The sequence below is a fragment of the Peromyscus californicus genome, unplaced genomic scaffold (genome assembly GCF_007827085.1).
Source record: "Peromyscus californicus insignis strain IS unplaced genomic scaffold, ASM782708v3 Scaffold_7__1_contigs__length_154581171, whole genome shotgun sequence".
Classification (NCBI taxonomy): domain Eukaryota; kingdom Metazoa; phylum Chordata; class Mammalia; order Rodentia; family Cricetidae; genus Peromyscus; species Peromyscus californicus.
Genome location: NW_026294595.1, coordinates 105,277,583 through 105,297,174, shown reverse-complemented (window position 1 = coordinate 105,297,174; position 19,592 = coordinate 105,277,583). Strand labels below are relative to the sequence as shown.

At 52.6% G+C, this 19,592-nt stretch overlaps 2 protein-coding genes and 1 pseudogene across 2 annotated transcripts; 2 read left to right on the top strand and 1 right to left on the bottom strand.

Moving 5' to 3' along the window:
- Positions 1-393: 393 nt before the first annotated feature.
- LOC128100979 (immediate early response 3-interacting protein 1-like) lies at positions 394-2,517 on the top strand (annotated as a pseudogene).
- Positions 2,518-6,978: 4,461 nt separating this feature from the next.
- On the top strand, positions 6,979-12,792 carry Avp (arginine vasopressin). Its single transcript, XM_052725736.1, has 3 exons — positions 6,979-10,852; positions 12,082-12,283; positions 12,564-12,792. The coding sequence occupies exons 1-3, from the start codon at positions 10,721-10,723 to the stop codon at positions 12,734-12,736; spliced, it is 507 nt and encodes a 168-aa protein (XP_052581696.1). The 5' UTR covers positions 6,979-10,720; the 3' UTR covers positions 12,737-12,792.
- A 3,576-nt stretch (positions 12,793-16,368) lies between these two features.
- Oxt (oxytocin/neurophysin I prepropeptide) lies at positions 16,369-17,247 on the bottom strand. Its single transcript, XM_052724808.1, has 3 exons — positions 17,032-17,247; positions 16,593-16,794; positions 16,369-16,509 (listed from the first exon to the last, which is right to left on the bottom strand). Exons 1-3 carry the CDS (start codon positions 17,149-17,151, stop codon positions 16,454-16,456), a joined length of 378 nt encoding a protein of 125 aa, XP_052580768.1. The 5' UTR covers positions 17,152-17,247; the 3' UTR covers positions 16,369-16,453.
- Between the last annotated feature and the right edge of the window lie 2,345 nt (positions 17,248-19,592).

The following is a 19,592-nucleotide window of genomic DNA, read 5'->3' as shown; positions in this document are numbered from 1 at the left end:
AGTTGTGAATCTTGGGAGACTGGTAAAGAAGAGCGGAGGGTTGGGGTGGGGTGAGGGAGGTGGAGGGTGGGTAACAGGATGGGAGGGAGGTGAGGAGAGGGGAGAGTCATCAGAATGCATTACATACGTGTATGAGATTGTCAAAGAACAAAATTGGAGAGAAGGCCCGGCAGTTAAGAGTACTGGCTGCTCTTCCTCAGGACCTGGGTTGACTCCCAACACCCACACGGCCGCTCACAACCATCTGTAGGAACTCCAGTTCCAAGGGGATTCAGCACCCTCTTTTGGCCTTTGGATGCACCAGGCACAAAATAGTGCGCAGATAGACCTGTAGGCAAAACACTCATACACATAAAATAAATTTTTAAAATCAGAAGAAAAAAGTTCGCAAAAATGCCTATTCTACGAGAAAGCAGCATAGGCAGCTTGGGCCGGTCCTTTAGGGACTGGGGAGCCATATTACCCCCTGGAGGGACTACCTCCATCCAGACTGTAGACTCAAGAACAGGTGGCACATATGATTTTACACATTGTTTAGGAAATTATGAATACCTTGAAGGGCAGCTATGCTCTAAAATATCATTTGCATTAAAATGCTTAAAAGAGGGCTGAGGTACTTCCCTGGGTTTGATCCCCAATGTCTCTCTGTCAGAGAGAGAGAGGGGGGGGGGGGGAGGAACGTATTGAGGTGGTGTCCTGGGTTCTGTTGTACTTTGGTCTCCCATAGATCTCACTTGTCTGCCTATACTGAGCTGGTGAAAGACCGCGGGCACACTATCTGTATAGAGCAGTGGTTCTCAACCTTCCCAGTTAGCTTTGACTGTTTAATAGTTCCTCATGTTGTGGTGACCCCCAACCATAAAATTATTTTCATTGCTACATCATAACTTTAATTTTGCTACTGTTAGCCCGGCGGTAGTGGTGAATGCCTTTAATCTCAGCAGAGGCAGGAGGATCTCTGTGAGTTTGAGGCCAGCCTGGTTTACAGCATGAGTTCCAGGACAGCCAGAGCTGTAACACGGAGAAACCCTGTCTTGAAAAAACAAAAAAGGGGCACAGTGGCAGCGCCATGTCCCAGGTGGTGTCCTGGAAGGGGTCAGTCGGGCCTGGGAACTGTTTGGAGTGACCATGGCCTTCGCTGTGCTCCCTGCTGCAGGCGGCCCTGCCGTGCTCCCTGCTGCAGGCGGCCCTGCCGTGCTCCCTGAAGTGCTCCCTGCTGCTCTAGGAGCCCTTCCTGGAGCACACCGGCTGGAGAACAGAGCAGGGGACTGGCGGATTCAGAGAGGAGTCAGGAATTCAAGCTCAGCTAATGAACCTTATTCGGTCTGTGAGGATGCCACTGATAACAGTAAACTCGGTTACTATCATATTGCTTTCGTTCTTCGGCTGAACACAGGGAAACCAGAGACTCGGAAGAGATGCCCCAGAAGTTACTCTTTCCGTTGTGACTGGAGTATTCATGTTTTAGCAGGCTCATCTTGCAGCTGACGAAAAATGTAAAGTTGATGATAAAACCAGTTTCTATTTATCTGAAAAAAAAAAAAGAATTTTGCTACTATTATGAAACGTAATGTAAATATCTGTATTCTCCGACGGTCTTAGGTGACCCCTGTGAAAGGGTCATTTGACCCAAAGGGGTCACAACCCACAGGTTGAGAATCACTGATCTACAGGACCCTCCACGTGAGTCCATACCCTCCGTGAAGAACCAGAGGGTCAGCAGAATTTAAGCACAGAATAGCAACCACACGACCCAACTACAACACAGCTTTGAGATTTTTTTTTCCCCATTACATCTCTTGGTGCAAAAAATAAAAATGCTTCCCTAAATAAACACTCTGTAGAGTTGGCTTCAGGCCCCATCAAAGTGGGTCCATCTCTGGCTACAGTGTGAATGGAAGGCAAAGAGTACCATGCAGTCGCTGGGGGAGGGTGTAGGGAGGTTCTTAGATTGCATCTAGGGGTAGGGGATGTCAGGATCCTGATGAGGTGGGCTTGTGCTTCATGGGGACTCCAGGTGTGTGATACATGTGGCCAGAGACAAGAAGTCTGGCAGAGAATCTGCAGGACTGGAGAAGTATGTGTGAGTTGGTGCCCAGTGAACCCTGGGTGGCCCTTGTGGAATCTGAAGGCATGAGGGAGAAAATGGGGGGACAGCAGTCCCAGAAATAATTCATGACTAAGAAGGGTGGACTGGGGTGACTCTCACCTGTGGGAAGAATTGGGCTTCATTGGGACAAGGTGTGTCAGGTGTAATGGCAACTGGCTTTGGTATCAGCACTCTGGAGGCAGAGGCAGGCACATCCCTGTGACTTCCGAGCCAGCTTGGGCTACATAGTAAATTCCAGGCCAGCCAGGGCTACAGAGTGAGACTCAAAAAGGCAAGGAAGGCTGGAGAAAGGACTGTGCAGTTAACTCCAGTTCCAAGGGATCCAGGCTGTCTTCTGACCCCTGAGGGCACCAAGCATACATGCGGTGCACAGACTCATACACATAGACTACATAAATGGACCTGAAAAGGCGGGGGGGGGGGGGGGGGGGGGGGGGGGGCAGGAGTCTGGAGAGAGAGCCCAGTGGGTAAGATTCAGCTCCCAGCTCCCATGTCAGGTGCCTCACAAACACCTGTAACTCCAGCCTCGAGACTCAATGCCTCTTCAGGCTCCTGCCTTCACAAGACAGGGACACACGCATACACATGTACCTGAAAAATAAGTTTAAAAACTTAGAAGGGTAAATGCAGAAGATCAAATGGGTTAGATGGCAGGCCCAAGCTGGCCTCTACCTCCCGTGACCTTCCTTAATTCTTGATGCCCTCTCTCTGGGCCCAGAGTGAGACCCAGACATTAGTCATGACTCAGTTGATGAAATGCAACCCCATGGCTCATTAATTAGGAAGCCTGTAATTAGCCTGTCTCACAAGCTGGGAGCCTCCAGAGAGAACCCCTTTTTCACCTGCCTTCCTCTCTCTCACTCAGGGGATGAGCTCAGACAGGGGAGCTTTGCCCCCAAGACGGAAGAGGGGAGGGAGAGTGTGAGCAACCAGGGAAATGAGATGCTGGAGCACACACTGATGCGTGTGATGCCTCAGAGAGGTCACCTATAATGAGACCATGGAAATGAGCTAAACCGCCTGAACTCTCAAAGTTTCCTTCTAGAAACCCAGAGGGAGATTGGGGTGTGGCCCAGCCCAGCTGCTCCAGCTCTGCTGACAGAAGCTGAGGCCGCAACAATTTTTTTTTTTTAATTTTTGGATACAGGGTCTCATTCTACAGCCCTGGACAGCCTGAAACTCACTATGTATACTTAAAACTCGGAGGTCTGCCTGCCTCTGTCACCTCTGTGCTGGGATCAAAGGCCTGAGAGACACCAATACAGGCAATAAATACATTTTTTTTTTTTTTGAGACAGGGTTTCGGTTTCTCTGTGCAGTTTTGGAGCCTGTCCTGGATCTCGTTCTGTAGACCAAGCTGGCCTTGAACTCACAGAGATCTGCCTGCTTCTGCCTCCCGAGTGCTGGGATTAAAGGCGTGCGCCACCACCATCGCCAGACCCACCAATGGGGTTTTGAGCGTCTTGATCTATGACTTTGTTCTGTTACTGCAAAATCCTCACGAGGGCCAGTTAAGATGGCTTGAAGGGCAAATGCTTGCCTGATGACCTGAGTTTGGTCCCCAGAACCCAGGAGGGTGGAAGGAAAGAACTGATTCCACAAAGTTGTCTTCTGAACTCTGTAATCACACAGCCCACACACACCATATACACACATGAAAATTAAAAAATAAAACTTCATCAAACTGTTACCATGTTTGGGCAATGGCTTTGAGAGTAACCTAAATTTGTGTTTCTGAGCCATGGTACTCAGCCCTCAGGATCAGTGCCGGTCAGACACAGAGGTTGGCAATGGATAGCTAATGGGAGGAGGGGGCGGGGCGGGGGCTGGGCGGGGGCGGGGCTGAAGATAGCCGAGGTATGTCTTCGAGAACATTCCAGCTCGCCACATTCACAGAAGTTTTAGTCACTAGTGCTATAGCTCCTTAACACAGGTAAGGCTTTTCCCTGGGCACTTCATTTAAAACACCACCACTGTGGGTTCAGTTGCCAGCCCCTCAAAAACAAAATTTGAGTGCATAAATGTCTTCATGGCTTAGTCAGCTTCAGCTGTGGGGATTTTCAACAGAGGCATGACTACTTTGTTTATTTATCTATTTGTTTGTTTATCTATTTATTTTTTTGTCAGGGTCTCATTCTGTGACCCTGATTAGTCTGGAACTCGCTCTGTAGACCAACCAGGCCTTGAATTTACAGAGATCCACCTGCCTCCGCCTCCTTAGTGCTGGGATTAAAGGCTTAAGCCATCCTGCCTGGTTTTATTACTTTGTATTCTTGGGCATGCGACTCAAATTCGATGCCACAGTTTTCTAAGAACAGGGAGGAAATACATTTCCTTGTGGGGTTTTATGTGAATTGGGCAAAAAGAACTGCCACACACGCTAATGACACCTATGTGTGAAGCCAAGAATGGTGGGTGGCACATGCCTGGCATCCAAGCACTTGGTAGGTAAAGAAGGATGTGTGCATACCGAACACTCACACAAATGCACACACACACACACACACACACACACACACACCGCAACACACACACACTGCACAGGTAGGCATCCGTGCACGCATGCCTGCATCTGGTTTCCGACCCTTGCAAATTGTGTATCCTTCAAGTCTGTGCCCTCCCACCCTTTCCAAGGACTGCAGTCCTCACACCGTGGGCGGGTAGTCCACCACCTGCGCAGTGCTTCCCCTTTGCAGAGGCAGGGGCTGAGGGTGCAGGGAGGTACCCAGCGGCAGGCTCGCCGGTGTCCAGCCTGGAACTGCAGGCGTGGGACCGAGCCGTGCGCAGCCTCTTCGCACCCTGATGGCGCTGAGTGATGCCAGGTCGGCTGTCTCATGAGCTCCCTCCACCGCACCCCCCTCTCCCGGCAGTCGGGGTACAGCGTGCCTCTACCTGGCCAGCCTAGCGTGGGTGCTAGCCGAGCCCCACATTTGTATCCAACCCCAGCCGCAGCACTTCCACGACCTTGGAGGCCTTTTGTCTTTCCTTGTGAGTTTCTCTTCACCTAGTGGTGTTTCTGGCCTCTTTTCTTGGCTACCTGTATGAGCAGAAGGACAGAGCTGGTTCTTCCCACACCTCGCAAAGAGGTCTGTTATGTCCCCTTGGGGGCCCTTGTCCCTGTCAAGTGCAGCAGGCCACCAGACCCAGAACTGTGAATCTACTCAGCTTGTCTCTGTACAGAGTTAAAAATATTTTTTGTTTGTTGTTGTTTTGTTTGTTTTTCGAGACAGAGTTTGTGTAGCTCTGACTCTCCTGGAACTAGCTATGTAGACCAGGCTAGCCTCGAACTCGAGAACCACCTGCCTCTACCTTCAGAGTGTGGGGCATACCCCACTTCGTCCCGCTGAGTTTTCAAAGATTTAATAGTTTTTATTGTATGTGTATGAGTGTTGTTTGCATGTATGTCTGGGCACCAGGGGCATGTCTGGTGCTCACAGAGGCCATAAGAGGACACTAGATTCCTGGAACTGAAGTTACAGACAGTTGTGAGACATCCTGGGGATGCTGGGAACAGAACCTGAGTCCTCTTCAAGAGCAGCAAATGTTTAACTGTTTATCCCGCTCTCCAGCACCCACGGCACAGGATTTTAAATAGACCAAGGTTTGTCACCTGACTTGGTGACCCTGGCCTTTAATTCCAGAACTCTGGAGGCAGAGGCAGGGGAATCTCTATGAAGTTCAAGCCAGCATGGTCTACATAGAGTGTTCCATGATGGCAAGAGGGAGATCCTGTCTTTAAAAAAGACAAGACAGGCCAGGCAGTGGTGACTCATGCCTTTAATCCCAGCACTCAGGAGGCAGAGCCAGGCGGGTCTCTGTGAGTTCGAGGACAGCCTGGTCTACAGAGCGAGATCCAGGATAGGCACCAAAACTACACAGAGAAACCCTGTCTCAAAAAAACCAAAGGGTTGGGGGGAGACAAGACAGAGCTGGGCAGTGGTGGCGTACATCTTTAACCCCAGCACTCAGGAGGCAGAGGACGCAGGTGGATCTGGTCTACAGAGCAGGTTCCAGGACAGCCAAAGCTACACAGAGAAACCCTGTCTTGAAAAACAAACAAAGACAAGAGAGAAAAACTGAATGCCCTAATCTAGAACACCTCACCTGATTTTTCTTAGACCTCAGTGAAACAGCATGGTGGCACACGCCCATAGTCCCAGCACGGGGGTGGGGGGGGTGGGGGGGGGGTGGGGGGTGGGGGTGGGGTGGGGGGGTGGTGGACAAGGAACAAGGCCAGATTCAGCTACACAGCAAGTTCCTGGCTAGACGAGGATACATATACACGGTCTCAAGTCTGCAGTGAGGTAAGACGTGGGGTTGGTACATCAAGTAAGTAACCTTGAAAACGAGTTTGACTTGCCCAAGGTCACACAGCAATGTCCTGGAGAGCTAAGGCTGGTCCCCAGGGCTCCCCACCCTCCCTTTATTCTTTATAGAACTGAAAAATCCACTGTTTGGGAAAACTCTCAGGAGAGTAATAAATACAAATGATGGTGTCCTCCATGACTTAGGGCTTTCATTCTAGAAGGAATGCAAACATACACACATGCGCACCCCACAGACAGGAGAGAGGTACAGGTGGAGGGGCAAGAGAGGGAGGGAGGAACTTCAGGGTAAAGGAGGTGTTAACCAGCTGTGCACCCCACCAACCCAGACCCACGTTAGAAAGAAAAAAAGGAGTGAGGCGCTGGAGAGACAAGACTCCCACTGCTCTTGCAAAGGACCGGTTTGGTCCCCAGCACCCATTTCCGGGGCTCACAACTGCCTGTAACTCCAGCTCCAAGAACTCTGATGCCCTCTTCTGTACTCTGGGAGCTCCTGTACTCATGTGGACATATAGACACACACACACACACACAATATTATATATATATAATTTAATTTTTTTAAGTGAGAGATGCTCTAGTTGGGGCACAAATCTTAAAAGGTCTTATTAATAAAAACAAACCTGGAGTCAGGTATTGGGGTGAACACTGAAAGATCAGAGAAGCAGAACAAGCCAGCCAACCTCACCTCACCAATTCCTCAGCTGATCCTGTTTCCTCAGACTGAAAGCCTCTGAGTCCTCATCCGAATGGATCTCAGCTGAACCGCTGCTTAAACTAAAAGCTTAACTGGCTCTAGTTTCTGGTCCTCACGCCTTATATACCTTTCTGCCTCCTGCCACCACTTCCTGGGATTAAAGGCGTGTGCGCCACCATTTTCTGGCCTCTATGTCTATCTAGTGGCTGTTCTGTCCTCTGACCCCAGATAAGTTTATTAAAGTGCACAATATATTGGGGGACACAGTATCACTGCAGGGCAGTGGGTGTTAAGCTGTGGGAATGGTGATGCCATTGCAGATTGGAACCCTGGAAGAAAACTGGGAGCTAAATCGGACTATGTTAAGTCATAAGGGCAGATTCCAGGCCAACGGACCTGTCACTGGGCGGTTCTAAAAATGCTCAGAATGAAGACATGATCTGGGACATCATTAGTTTGTAAAAAGTATAAAAATACCCTAGGAAAAGGAAAAGGAGGGACACAATATCAAGTCTTGGGATATTCCAGCGTGTAGAAGCCAACGTGAAGCCAGGAAAGGAAGCAGAGAGAGTGTGGTAGAGGACCCAAGAACCAGAATGAACCAGAATGGAACCAGATGAAGTGTGTTGTAAAAAAGGACAAAGTCTTCATCGTGTGAAATTCTGCTGGGAGAGGCCATGTAAAATAAAGACACGATGGGTCCACCAAACGGCAGCGCACTTTATGATTATAATAATGAAGTTTCAGTAGGCTGGTTTGGGCAGAAATCTGAGTGGCGGGAGTTTCAGAGTAAATGCTGACTTCTGAGTAAGAGTGACAGATAACAGGACAGACTGATGGTTCACTATCTTTAATGGCAACACTCCCAAGACAGAGGTAGGCTGTGAGTTTGAGGCGAGCCTGTTCTACTTAGAGATTTCCAGTCTAGCCAGAGCTACAGAATGAGACCCTGTCTCAAAATAAGTTATTTGGGAAAAATAAGCTATGAGGAAATAAAGAAGGTGTGGGGTATCTTGGGAGTCCATGCGGCATGTTGGGTGGGGGTACCTGAGATGAAAAGAGCCAGCACACTCCTGGGAGGTTTTCTAGCCAGCAGAGATGCCGAGAAGGTGGAGATTAGGCCTGATGCACCTCTGACATCCATGCTGGGGGACAGAGCATGGCGTCTTCACAGGGGCCTTAGAATGACAGCCCTGGTAGACATGTGTCTTTCAATCAGGCCCCATCAGCTTCCAGATGATAATTTGGAACTGAAGTACAGAGAGGGTAAATTAGGGACAAGGCCACACAACAGGCCTGAGCCAGGCATCTGCGCCCCACCCCACCCCCAGCAGCAACCCGCCTCACAACTGAGCAGGAGAGCCGTCTCCCCCAAAGCTCATTCTCATCCGTAAGTGGGAGAAGAAGGTTTCTTCTGGCCAAGGAAGCTATTCTCTCTGGAAAACAACCTCTTCTCTCTTAATGAGGACATTAATAATACAATCCTGCTGTCAACTAACATCACCATGACGCAAGCACTTCCCTTAAGTTTCATGTTAAGTGATTCAGCGCTCAGAGCCCTACGCAGTGGTTTACCCGGCTTCACTACTTTATTCTGGAACTGAGTGGGGAGTCAGACATCCGGTGACCTGCCCACGTCAGGAAGCTTCAAGACACAGAAGTCAACGTGCTTGGCTTCCTGTCAGAGGCCTCGAGTGCTGGCAGTCATTCCTGAAAAGGTCTAGCCTCGGAGCCTGAGTGTGGGAGGCCACCTTGGCTACCAAGCCCCACTGTACTTGGTGCGGCAAGGCCAAATGTTTCTCTGGAGCTCCCTTGAAGCACACTGGTATAGCCAGGAGAGGTAGCAGAAGCCTATGGGAGCTGGAAGGGCCCTGGCCTGTGCACAGGCCAGAAGGAATGGGCTGACTAGTCTGGGCCAAAACCAGAGGGTTTTTCTAGTAGCCCAATGAAAGGAGGCTGTGAAGACCAAAGCTGAGTGTGGTGGTACATGCCTATAATCCTGGCACTGGAGAGGTGGAGATAGAAAGATTAAGAGTTCAAAGCCTGCTTCTGCCACACAATAGGTTCAAGGCCAGCCTGGGCTACATTAAACTGCCTTAGAAAGAAACAAATGACTTACAGCCTCAAGTCAGGAACTAACTCTGCTTCTTCAGACGGGACCTGTCTGGCTGTGGTTCCTCCCACTTCCTCCTGCAGAACAATCTTCTTCCTGCCTTAGGCCTGAGACCGTACCAGCCTAGGGGCATGGGTCTCTCTCCTCAGCATTTTCCTCTTTTTAGTACCCGGGATTTCACCCAGGACTACTCCTGAGCTCTATCCTCAGCCTTCTGCCTATCTATCTATCTATCTATCTATCTATCTATCTATCTATCTATCCATCCATCCATCCATCCATCCATCCATCCATCCATCTATCTATCTATCTCTCTATCTGTTTATTTGAGACAGGATCTAACTATGAAGTCCCAGGAGGCTGGGAACTCACAGAGATCCACCTGCCTCTGCCTCCCGCATGCTGGGATTAAAGGTGTGCGTCACCACCGCCCAGTTCCTTCTTTAATTTTTTAATATTGAGACAGGGTCTCACTAAGTTACCCAGTCTGGCCTGGCACTTTTGGCCTTCCTACTTTAGCTTCCCAAGTAGCTCAGGCCACAGGCCCGTGAACCAGATCTTTCACACGATCTTCGCACCTCACGAGTCTGGAGTTCTCATTTTCACAGTAGCTTCCCAATTCATGTCCTTAGTGGGAACCAGACGGGCACTATCCCCAAGACTCCATTCTTGCCAGGCGGCAGTGGCACAGGCCTTTAATCCCAGCACTCGGGAGGCAGAGGCAGGCAGATCTCTGTGAGTTCAAGGCCAGCCTGTACCACAGAGTGAGTCAAAAACAGCCAGGGCTACACAGAGAAACCAAAAAAAGACTCCATTCTCAGAATCTGAGTCCCCATACTTGGCTCTACAGGGGCATGCATGGGGGTTGAAACAACCTGGGCATCTTGAAGCCAGCCACATCTAGCACAGGACAGACCTGTGAATCTGTGTGCTGCCCTTGATGTCATAACTGTGGCTTTGGGCCAATGAGGCTGCAAATGGGAATTGCCTTCCCAAAGTCCTCTCACTTACCCTACCCCGAAACTAACAAGTTTTCCCCACCTCTCCTGGTCCTGACCCTGCCCTAACATGACAGCTCTTACTGGATGGGGCCCGCTGACCCCTATAACCTGTTGAGAGCAGCCAGGATGCTCAGATATGATTTCCAGGTGATCCTTGCGTCGGCTCACCTCCCAGATCATACAGCACCACAGACACTGTGACAGTTGCTCCAGTCACACCGTGGCCAATGACAGCCTGCTGGCCTGCCCCCTCCTCCAACATGCTCTGCACAGACAGGCCCACGTGTGTCCCCAGACGCCTGAATCACTGCTGACAGCTTGGGACCTGTCGGCCGTGGGCTCCTGGGGAGCCACCGGAGAGGGGGTTAGCAGCCACGTTGTCGCCTCCTAGGGAACACCTGCAGACATAAATAGACAGCCCGCCAGGGCAGCAGAACAGAGCCAACAGAGCAGCGCTGCACACAGTGCCCACCTATGCTCGCCAGAATGCTCAACGCTACGCTGTCTGCTTGCTTCCTGAGCCTGCTGGCCTTCACCTCTGCCTGCTACTTCCAGAACTGCCCGAGAGGCGGCAAGAGGGCCGTGTCTGACATGGAGCTGAGACAGGTACCACTGTGGTCCGTTTCAGGGCCGCTGGCAGTGCCCTAGGAATGGGTGATGGGCTAGGAGAGGGAGACAAATTGTCAGAGAAGTCAGACTTTAGGGGAGGTTCCTGGAAAGAGGCAATGTAGCATAGTGAACGGCCCGCTGAAATGGGTGAGGGGACCGAGTGTCAGGGAAGCTGCATGAAGGACACTGTCCCTGTGCAGGGGGATGCCAGAAATGAGAGATACTGCCTTATAACTGGGCTTGGGACAGGAGCAGGCTAAACTGGGTGCCCAGGCTTCTCTGCACACCTCGGGAAGGGGGGTGGGGTGTCAGCTCATCAGGACTGGCTAGATTATACAAAGATCTGTTCTAGCCTGAATCTAAGGCCCTCCCCACCCAGCTCAGCCTCTCAAAGCTCCTTCTGTAGCCACCAGTGCCAATTTCTTCCTGTCCACAAGAAGATGGCCATTGCCCTGTGCATGCCTGAGTGGAGTATGTCCCATACCTAACCCCCGCCTCTTCCCCAAATCTCTTGTCTGCATGTCTAGCTGTGAGTCTTGCCCTTCTGGCAGAGCTCAGGGCAATCCAGCACCAGGCTCAATTTTGTCCAGGCCACAATTCTGAGTTACTGAACAGACTGGAGCAGTCAGGGAGACGGCTCCCACAGTCCACCTTCTGTTCGCAGAGCTCCTTTGGAGGCTTGAGGCACCAGGTGCCCGTGCACACATCACCCTAATTTGCTCCCTGCCGCCTACCTAATAGGGTAAATTAGGTGGCCAGGAGGTTAAGGCCCAGGTGAGGCCCACGGGCTTGGGGCAGGGGTAAGAGAAAGGCCCGAAAATGAGAGCAAGGGTGTGAACCCTCTACAAGAAGCGGAGTGCTCTGTGGGGGATGATGGGGGGAGAGCGGCTTGGGATGTGTAGGAGAGCCATCTGAATGTCAGAGAAGTAAGCCTCTGAGAGATTGCTGCACACCAGTGACACCTCAGAGCTGAGCACGGTCCCCAAGTGCTGCAGCCCCGGGGAGACTCTGCCAAGGCAGGTGAGGGTTTTGAGAGCTCCTAGTGAGAACTGACCCTCCTGATGACCTAGCAGTTCAGATTTCCACTCCTGCCCTTGACTGCTCTTTCTCGGCCTGGAGAGCGCCGGGGCACCTGCAGCGCGAGGCCGGGACAGCAGCGGGGTGGCCCTGGGTTCCCAGCGCCGCTCTTATCCTCGCTCCCCGTTCACCCGTGTCCTTCCCCGCAGTGCCTCCCCTGCGGCCCCGGCGGCAAAGGGCGCTGCTTCGGGCCCAACATCTGCTGCGCCGACGAGCTGGGCTGCTTCGTGGGCACCGCCGAGGCGCTGCGCTGCCAGGAGGAGAACTACCTGCCCTCGCCCTGCCAGTCGGGCCAGAAGCCGTGCGGGAGCGGGGGCCGCTGCGCCGCCGCGGGCGTCTGCTGCAGCGACGGTGCGCACGGGGCCCGGCGGGGTGGGGGTGCGGGGTGGGGGCGCGGGGTGGGGTAGCTGGGAGGGTGGAGGCGGGCGTTAAGCGGGGGTGGGTGGGAGTGAGGACGTGAGGTGGGGGCAGGGATACCGGTTTGGCGGGTGAGAAGGGGGGCGAGGGTTGGCACGTGGCGGGGGCGGGGGGGGGGCGGGACGGTGGTCAGGGTGGGAGGGCGGCGTTGGGACTGCGCCCCTGGAGCTGCGTCCACCCCGGGGCGTCTGCGCTCACAGATCCTTTCCCTCAGAGAGCTGCGCGACCGAGCCCGAGTGTCGCGAGGGTTTTCTCCGGCTCACCCGCGCCCGCGAGCCGAGCAACGGCACGCAGCTGGACGGGCCGGCCCGGGCGCTGCTGCTCCGGCTGGTGCAGCTGGCTGGCACGCGGGAGGCCGTGGATTCTGCCAAGCCCCGGGGCTACTGAGCCGTCGCCCCCACGCCTCGCCCCTACAGCATGGAAAATAAACTTTAAAAAATGCACCCTGGTGTCTGTCTCTATCTCTGGGGTGGCGAGGGGAGGGGAGGGGAGGGGGGAGCTTGGAGTGCGAACTTTCTACTCTGCACTGGCTAATCCCCGCACCCAAAGTCGCGGACAGTCCACGCCTCCACGCCCAGAAAGGCCAGGACCTGTAAGACTTACAGTATAAGGGAAGCGTTCGAGAGCTCCTGATACCCACATCACACTCAGGACAAAGGCAGCCCCAAGCTCAGAAGAAGGGCAAGGCCTGAGGCCCAGGGAGGCTCTGGAGAGGGTGGTTTAGCGATTCTCTGGCTAAGACCGAAATAAAAGCAGAGAGATAGGACACTGGTGGATAAGGGAGACAGAGCAAGACAGGACGAGAGACAAATCAGCGAGAGTGACAGAGAAGTAAGGGGACGAGCCGGGAGGGGGGGGGACACCATCTCAGGCCCAGTTTCATCCCAGACTAAGATACAAACAACTTGAGCGACCTCTCCTGGTTTCCAGTGCAGAGTCACTTTTGCCCAAGACGGTGCTTGGGTGGGAGAAAGAGCAGAGACTTAACCCAGACCTAAATGAGACAGTGCCACCTGCTGTCTCTACCATTGGGACCCAGCCACTGAGAGGCAGACTCCTGAGAGCCCAGCAGCAAGTCCCCTACAGGCACATATACCTGCTCTCAGGGAGATACGCCAGGCTGTGGCTGTGGCTCATTAGCAGAATGCTTCCCTAGCCTGGATTTGGTCCCCAGCACCACAGAGGAAGGAGGAGGAGGGGAAGAGAAGGGGAGACCAGAAGATAACAACTTCTGGGGCGTTTCCATGACTCTTGACCTCAACCACAGCAACAGACCCAGACAAACACACAAATCCAGCACCAAGGCACGCACACAGTAGCTCCCGGACATAAGCACTTTTCCCCTTTAGTAATCCAATTCTGGAGCAAAGTTGGTACCAGCACTTGACCTCTGTCCCTCCTTCCCCCCTTCTCCTCATTAGCTTTTCTTTCGTTACTAAAATTTTAGATTTATTTATGTGTACGTGTGTTTTTCCGTCGTGTATGTCTGTGCACTACAGGTGTGCTCAGTTCAGCTCCTGAGCTGTCTGGTGCCTGCAGAGGTCAGAAGAAGGCATCGGGTTCATTAGGGCTGGAATTACAGATGGTCGTGAACTACCGTGCGAATGCTGAGAACTGAATCCCAGTCCTCTCGACCGCCCTGAGCCCCGGCTTCAGCCCCTCAGCACTGGTCCTTCCCCCAAGCCTGCCGGTGTCTTGGCCTTCTGGCTGCTCTCCCAAGCCTTCCATCCTTTCCTGGTCTCTTCTGCCCCCTCCCCCTCCTGTTAGCTTCCTACCCTTCTCTCTGCCTCATCTGTCTTGGGCATCTTCTTCATATGCCATCTTGGTCCAGGTTTAGGGGCCACAAGATGCTGCATCTCCTTTGGGGTACTCTGCAGGCTCTGAGGTCAGGGGCAACTGTGGAAGACAGAGGTCAGTCTGAGTGATCTGACTGGGTGGCTCGGCATGGTCAGCCCTGGACAGAGTCAAGGTGTCTTTTGCTTCTCATACCAGCATTTTTTTTTTTTAGATTTATTCATTTATTATGTATACAGTGTTCTGCAGGCTTGTATGCCTGTGTGCCAGAAGAGGGCACCAGATCTCATTACGGATGGTTGTGAGCCACCAGGTGGTTGCTGGGACTGAACTCAGGACCTCTGGAAGAGCAGCCAGTGCTCCTGAAGGCTGAGCCATCTCTCCAGCCCCCATCCCAGCATCTTTAAGTCTATCTGCATGCCTTGGTTTAACCAGGGTACAGGGGCCAGGTGGACTTCTACCCCAGCCTTCTTCCCATGTGGCCCTCTCAGGGTCTGACCTCCATGAGGATAGGACCAAGGAAAAGACCAGACGGAAAAGCAAGCAGAGGAGGTAGGAGTGACTGGTGACTTGGCTGCACTTGATTTGATTCCTCGGGCTGGTGTATGAGCAGCTTCAGGGTGAGGTTGAGACCCCTCATTCTGCTCCTCTGCCCAGGTGGAGAATTGTAACCCCTCTTTCCCCCACCTGCTTCTAGAAGAATCATTCTCCTATTCCTCAAGGAGAGGAATTACTTTTGCCCACTGGGCCTTCTTTCTATTCTCCCTCCCTTCCAGGGAGGACCTTACCCAGCTACAGAGCCACTGAAAGGCCGGCTCTTCTAGAATTCACAGTAAACACTTACCTCCCCTCTTCAGCCTCCAAAATCAAGGGGGCTTATATGAGCAGATGCCTAGAGTTCTGACTTCCGCATGTGTGCTGTGGCATGTGCGCACCATCCCCCACCCACATCCACACAATAACAAAATAATGAAATATAATTAAGAAAAATTTAGGCTGGAGAGATGGCTCAGGAGTTAGAAGAGCACATTGTTCTTGCAGAGAACCTCAGTTCTGTTCCCAGTACCCACCAGGATGACTCAATCACCTGTGACTCCAGGTTAGAGGTAGTGACGCCCTCTTCCTGTCTCCATGGGCATTGCGCTCATGTGCACATGTTCTCACAGAGACACGTTCGCGGAAATAGAAATTTAACAGAATAAAAGTCTTAAGATAGACAGTCTTCGAAACCCAGCCCCAGAAAAATGAAAAACAACAACAAAACAAAACAACAAATCAATCTTGAAGTCTCTTTCATGTATCTTTTTGGCCTCCACCCTGTCTGTGAGTTCCACATGTGGTGATGGGGGTCATTTGTGTTCTTTTGCTGGGCGTGAGACCCACAGAGAGTACTTGTGTATTTATTTACTTGTTGTGATGGCATGGAGCCCAGGGCCTTACCCTCCTCCACTGAGCTCCACCCAAGCCTTCACTTTTTAGTCTAACAATGAATCACGTGCCCCTGGGTGGCAGTGGAGTAGGGGCATGCGCCTTCTGCCATCATTGTTGAGAACACCCGCAGCTGAGCGAGGCATGTTTTGTGGCACGGGGAGTGGATTTAATCCAGCAGTGGATGAGCAGTATAGATTGTGGGTTTCGCTCTTTGCCTGTGGGCTCTGTGTTTTGTGGTCCTTTGTGCTCACGGGCTCTTAGATTCCATGCTGCCCCAGGGAATGCTGTCCTGCAGAGGCAGAAACAGGGCTCTGAGCTCAGGCCCCCGCACTGAGGACAGCAGAGGACAGCTGGGTCTTGATCTTTCCAGGGGTGGCCTCCTTGAGGCCCGTGTATAGAAACCGTATGGCTCTGTAACTATCATCCCCGGCCAAGACCCTTCTTTCTAGGCCAGGCTCGCCCCCTCAACCTGAGGGTGTGGCTAAAGTCTCCTCTCAGATCAGGAAGCATCTGGATGAGTTCCCCTGCCTGTCTGACTGTCCTCCACTCAGTCCCTTGTCAGGCCTTGTCTTTTTCCACAGATGTCCACCGTCGCTGTTTGGACTTTCAAATGCTGCTCTAAGTCTGTGTGCCACAGGCCCACTCCAGTAGGGTGGGTGGTGACAGCCCATAGAGCACCCCTCTGTCCCCTGAGCAGCCTGCTGGGCTGTTCTTGCTCGGAATTGCCAGGGCCCGTGATCCCGATGCCTTTCCTCCCTCCCGTTTCTGACAATTAGACACCAGTCAAGTTTGAAGAGGAAATCTGCTTTATTTGTCATTTCTTTCTGGCGGTGGCCTGGGGGAGTGAAGGGTGAGCTCTAAATGTATCCCCGAGAGGGCTCAGTGCTCGGAGAAGGCAGACTCAGGGTCGCAGGCGGGGTCCGTGCGGCAGCCATCTGCAAGAAAAATGGGTCAGCGGCTGGAGCAGCAAACCCGAAAGTTCCCTGCCGGGCGGTGCTGCCAGCCCCCTCCTGCTCACCCGGGCTGCAGCAGACGCCCGCGGCGGCGCAGCGGCCCCCGCTCCCGCACGGCTTCTGGCCCGACTGGCAGGGCGAGGGCAGGTAGTTCTCCTCCTGGCAGCGCAGCGCCTCGGCGGTGCCCACGTAGCAGCCCAGCTCGTCGGCGCAGCAGATGTTGGGCCCGAAGCAGCGCCCTTTGCCGCCGGGCCCGCAGGGGAGGCACTGCGGGGAAGGACACGGTGGCCGTAGTGCACGGTCCCGTATCGGGACTGTGGCGGGGCGAGGGACAGTGGATGCTCGGGCGCTGTCTCCGCCTTCACGGCGTCGAGCGGGAGCCTAACCCTGCCCAACGCCCTGGCTTCCCACGCGAGGCTGGGGTAGGGCTGGCAAGAGTGCCGGGGTGCTCTCTGCGGGTGGGAGTCTGCTCTGCTGGAACCGGACGGGATGGAGGAGACTCACCTTGCGCATGTCCAAGTCCAGCACAGCCCTCTTGCCGCCCAGGGGACAGTTCTGGATGTAGCAGGCGGAGGTCAGAGCCAGCAGGCCAAGGAGGCAGCAAGCGAGACTGGGGCAGGCCATGGCGTTGGTGCTCTGAGTCCTCGACCCACCAGAGGTGATGGTTGCTCCAGCCCAGTCCGACCTTTTTATGTCTGGGCACTGCCTTGGTGGAGCACTGTCTTAAGAGGGCCACTGCTTGACTGGTCACAGCAGGTCACTGCGGGTCAAATCTATCCACACTGTTTAGAGGCAGGCCCTTCATTTGCAGGGTCTAGATAGGGTCAAGGTCACCGCCTCTGCTAATGACCTGGAGCTCCACGGGGAAGTAGCCTGGAAGGGGTGGCCTGAGTTACAAGAGGACAGAGAGAATTGGGTGGGGGTGGAGGTGCAGCCTAGCCTGGAGCTATTTTCACAGATGTCCAGTACCTCAGAATGGGTGGCCAACAGGTGGCCTCAGCTGCAGAGTGCCACCTGGCCCGAGGTCATACCCTTCCCAGGTGGCCACACATAATGGTTGGTGCAGTTTGGTAAAAATGCTGGGCACCTCTGGCTGCATTTCAGCTTTGAGCTGTAGGTCTGCTGAGGTCTGCATGGGAGGGATGCCCCATGCAGCTCAGTAGCAGACTGCTTCCCTAGTGTGTGAGAGACCTTGGGTCCAGTACCCAGCACGCTAGCAGTAATATGTTTTGGGACAGTTTTTGCATTACATTTTTAATTTTCATTCTTTTTTTTTTTTTTTTTTTTTAAAGATTTATTTATTATGTATACAATGTTCTGTCTGCATGTATGCCTGCAGGCCAGAAGAGGGCGCCAGACCTCATTACAGATGGTTGTGAGCCACCATGTGGTTGCTGGGAATTGAACTCAGGACCTCTGGAAGAACAGTCGGTGCTCTTAACCTCTGAGCCATCTCTCCAGCCCCTAATTTTCATTCTTATTTGTGTGCATGTGTGTGCAGGTTTCCCTGGAGGCCAGAAGAAGATGTTGGATCCCCAGGAGCTGTAGTTAGAGGGGGTTGTGAGTTGGCCTGTGTGGGGCCTGGGAACAAAATTCATCCTCTGCAAGAGCAGTGTGCACTCTTAACCACTGAACCATCTCTTTTTTTTTTTTTTTTTGGTTTTTCGAGACAGGGTTTCTCTGTGTAGCTTTGCGCCTTTCCTGGAACTCACTTGGTAGTCCAGGCTGGCCTCGAACTCACAGCGATCCGCCTGGCTCTGCCTCCCGAGTGCTGGGATTAAAGGCGTGCGCCACCACCGCCCGGCCCCACTGAACCATCTCTTAAGCCCCCATTTTTTGCATTTTTTTTTAAATTTTTTGTTTTTTTCAAGACAGGGTTTCTCTGTGTAGCTTTGTGCCTTTCCTGGTACTCGCTTTGGAGACCAGGCTGGCCTCGAACTCACAGAGATCCGCCTGGCTCTGCCTCCCGAGTGGTGGGATTAAAGGCATGTGCCACCATCGCCTGGCCATTTTTTGCATTTTTAATACAGTTTAAAATGAAAAACATCATGGCAGGAAGGCATGGAAGATTCAACCCCTTTATTTCATGGCTGATAAATAAAGTAAAGATCTCCAGGAGGGACTAAAGACTCACTACCCTCTTCGAGGGCTTGCCTCAATAACCTGAAAATTATCTCTGGGCCCCTGTCTTAAATATCTTATCATCTTGGGGCCCGGGAGTTGGCTGGGTGGTTAAGAGTTGCTCTTGCAGAGGACCCAGGCTTGATTTCCAGCACCCACATGGCGGCTCACAACCATCTATAACTCCAATTACAGTGGAGCCAATTCCTTCTTCTGACCTCCAAGGGCACCAGGTTCACACATGGTGCATGACATACATGCAGTCGGAACATGTAGACACATGAAATAAAGTAAATAAACCTAAACAGTTTTTTTAAAGAAAGAAGAAGCATTGCCCAGACTCTTGCTTTTTGCTTGTTTGTTTTGAAATAAAGTCTCATTATATTGTCTTGATTGGCATGGAACTTGCTGTGTAGACCAGACTGGCCTTGAACTAACGGTGATCCACCTGCCTCTGCCTAACAAGTGCTGGGATTAAAGGCATGCGCCACCAAGCTAGGTAGCTAGACTCCTGTTTAAGAAAATATTTGCCATCAGCTGCTGAAATATGGACAACAATGGTCTCAGCTGCAGAGAGCCACCTGTCCCTGGCCCTTCTCAGGTGGCCACATGTAATGGTTGGTCCATTTTGCTACAAATGCTGGGCACCTCTAACTGCATTTCAGCTTTGGGCTGTGCAGTTCTGCTCATACATCCCTTCTCTTCCACAGAGGTGGGTCCCAGGCCCGTGTTCTAATCTCCATCTGAAGCTGCTTCCTTAGGAAGTAACCTGCAGTATCCAGGAAGAAATGACAGCCAGTGTCCCAGAGACCAGCTCACGCTACATGCAGTCTCTGCCCCTAGGGAGAATGGAAAAGCCCCTGGGGTCTTTGTCTTCATGGTTAACTTTCTCCACAAGGGACTGCAGCCCGCAGGGCAAAGCATGTTCCAGAGCTCATCTGACC

Excerpts from the sequence above, each read along its gene's own strand:
- Avp (XM_052725736.1), top strand. The coding sequence starts at position 10,721 with ATGCTCGCCAGAATGCTCAACGCTACGCTGTCTGCTTGCTTCCTGAGC. Across the intron at positions 10,853-12,081 it reads CTGACATGGAGCTGAGACAG|TGCCTCCCCTGCGGCCCCGG; the intron begins GTACCACTGTGG and ends CCTTCCCCGCAG. Across the intron at positions 12,284-12,563 it reads GGGCGTCTGCTGCAGCGACG|AGAGCTGCGCGACCGAGCCC; the intron begins GTGCGCACGGGG and ends CCTTTCCCTCAG.
- Oxt (XM_052724808.1), bottom strand. The coding sequence starts at position 17,151 with ATGGCCTGCCCCAGTCTCGCTTGCTGCCTCCTTGGCCTGCTGGCTCTG. Across the intron at positions 16,795-17,031 it reads TGGACTTGGACATGCGCAAG|TGCCTCCCCTGCGGGCCCGG; the intron begins GTGAGTCTCCTC and ends CCTTCCCCGCAG. Across the intron at positions 16,510-16,592 it reads GGGCGTCTGCTGCAGCCCGG|ATGGCTGCCGCACGGACCCC; the intron begins GTGAGCAGGAGG and ends TTTTTCTTGCAG.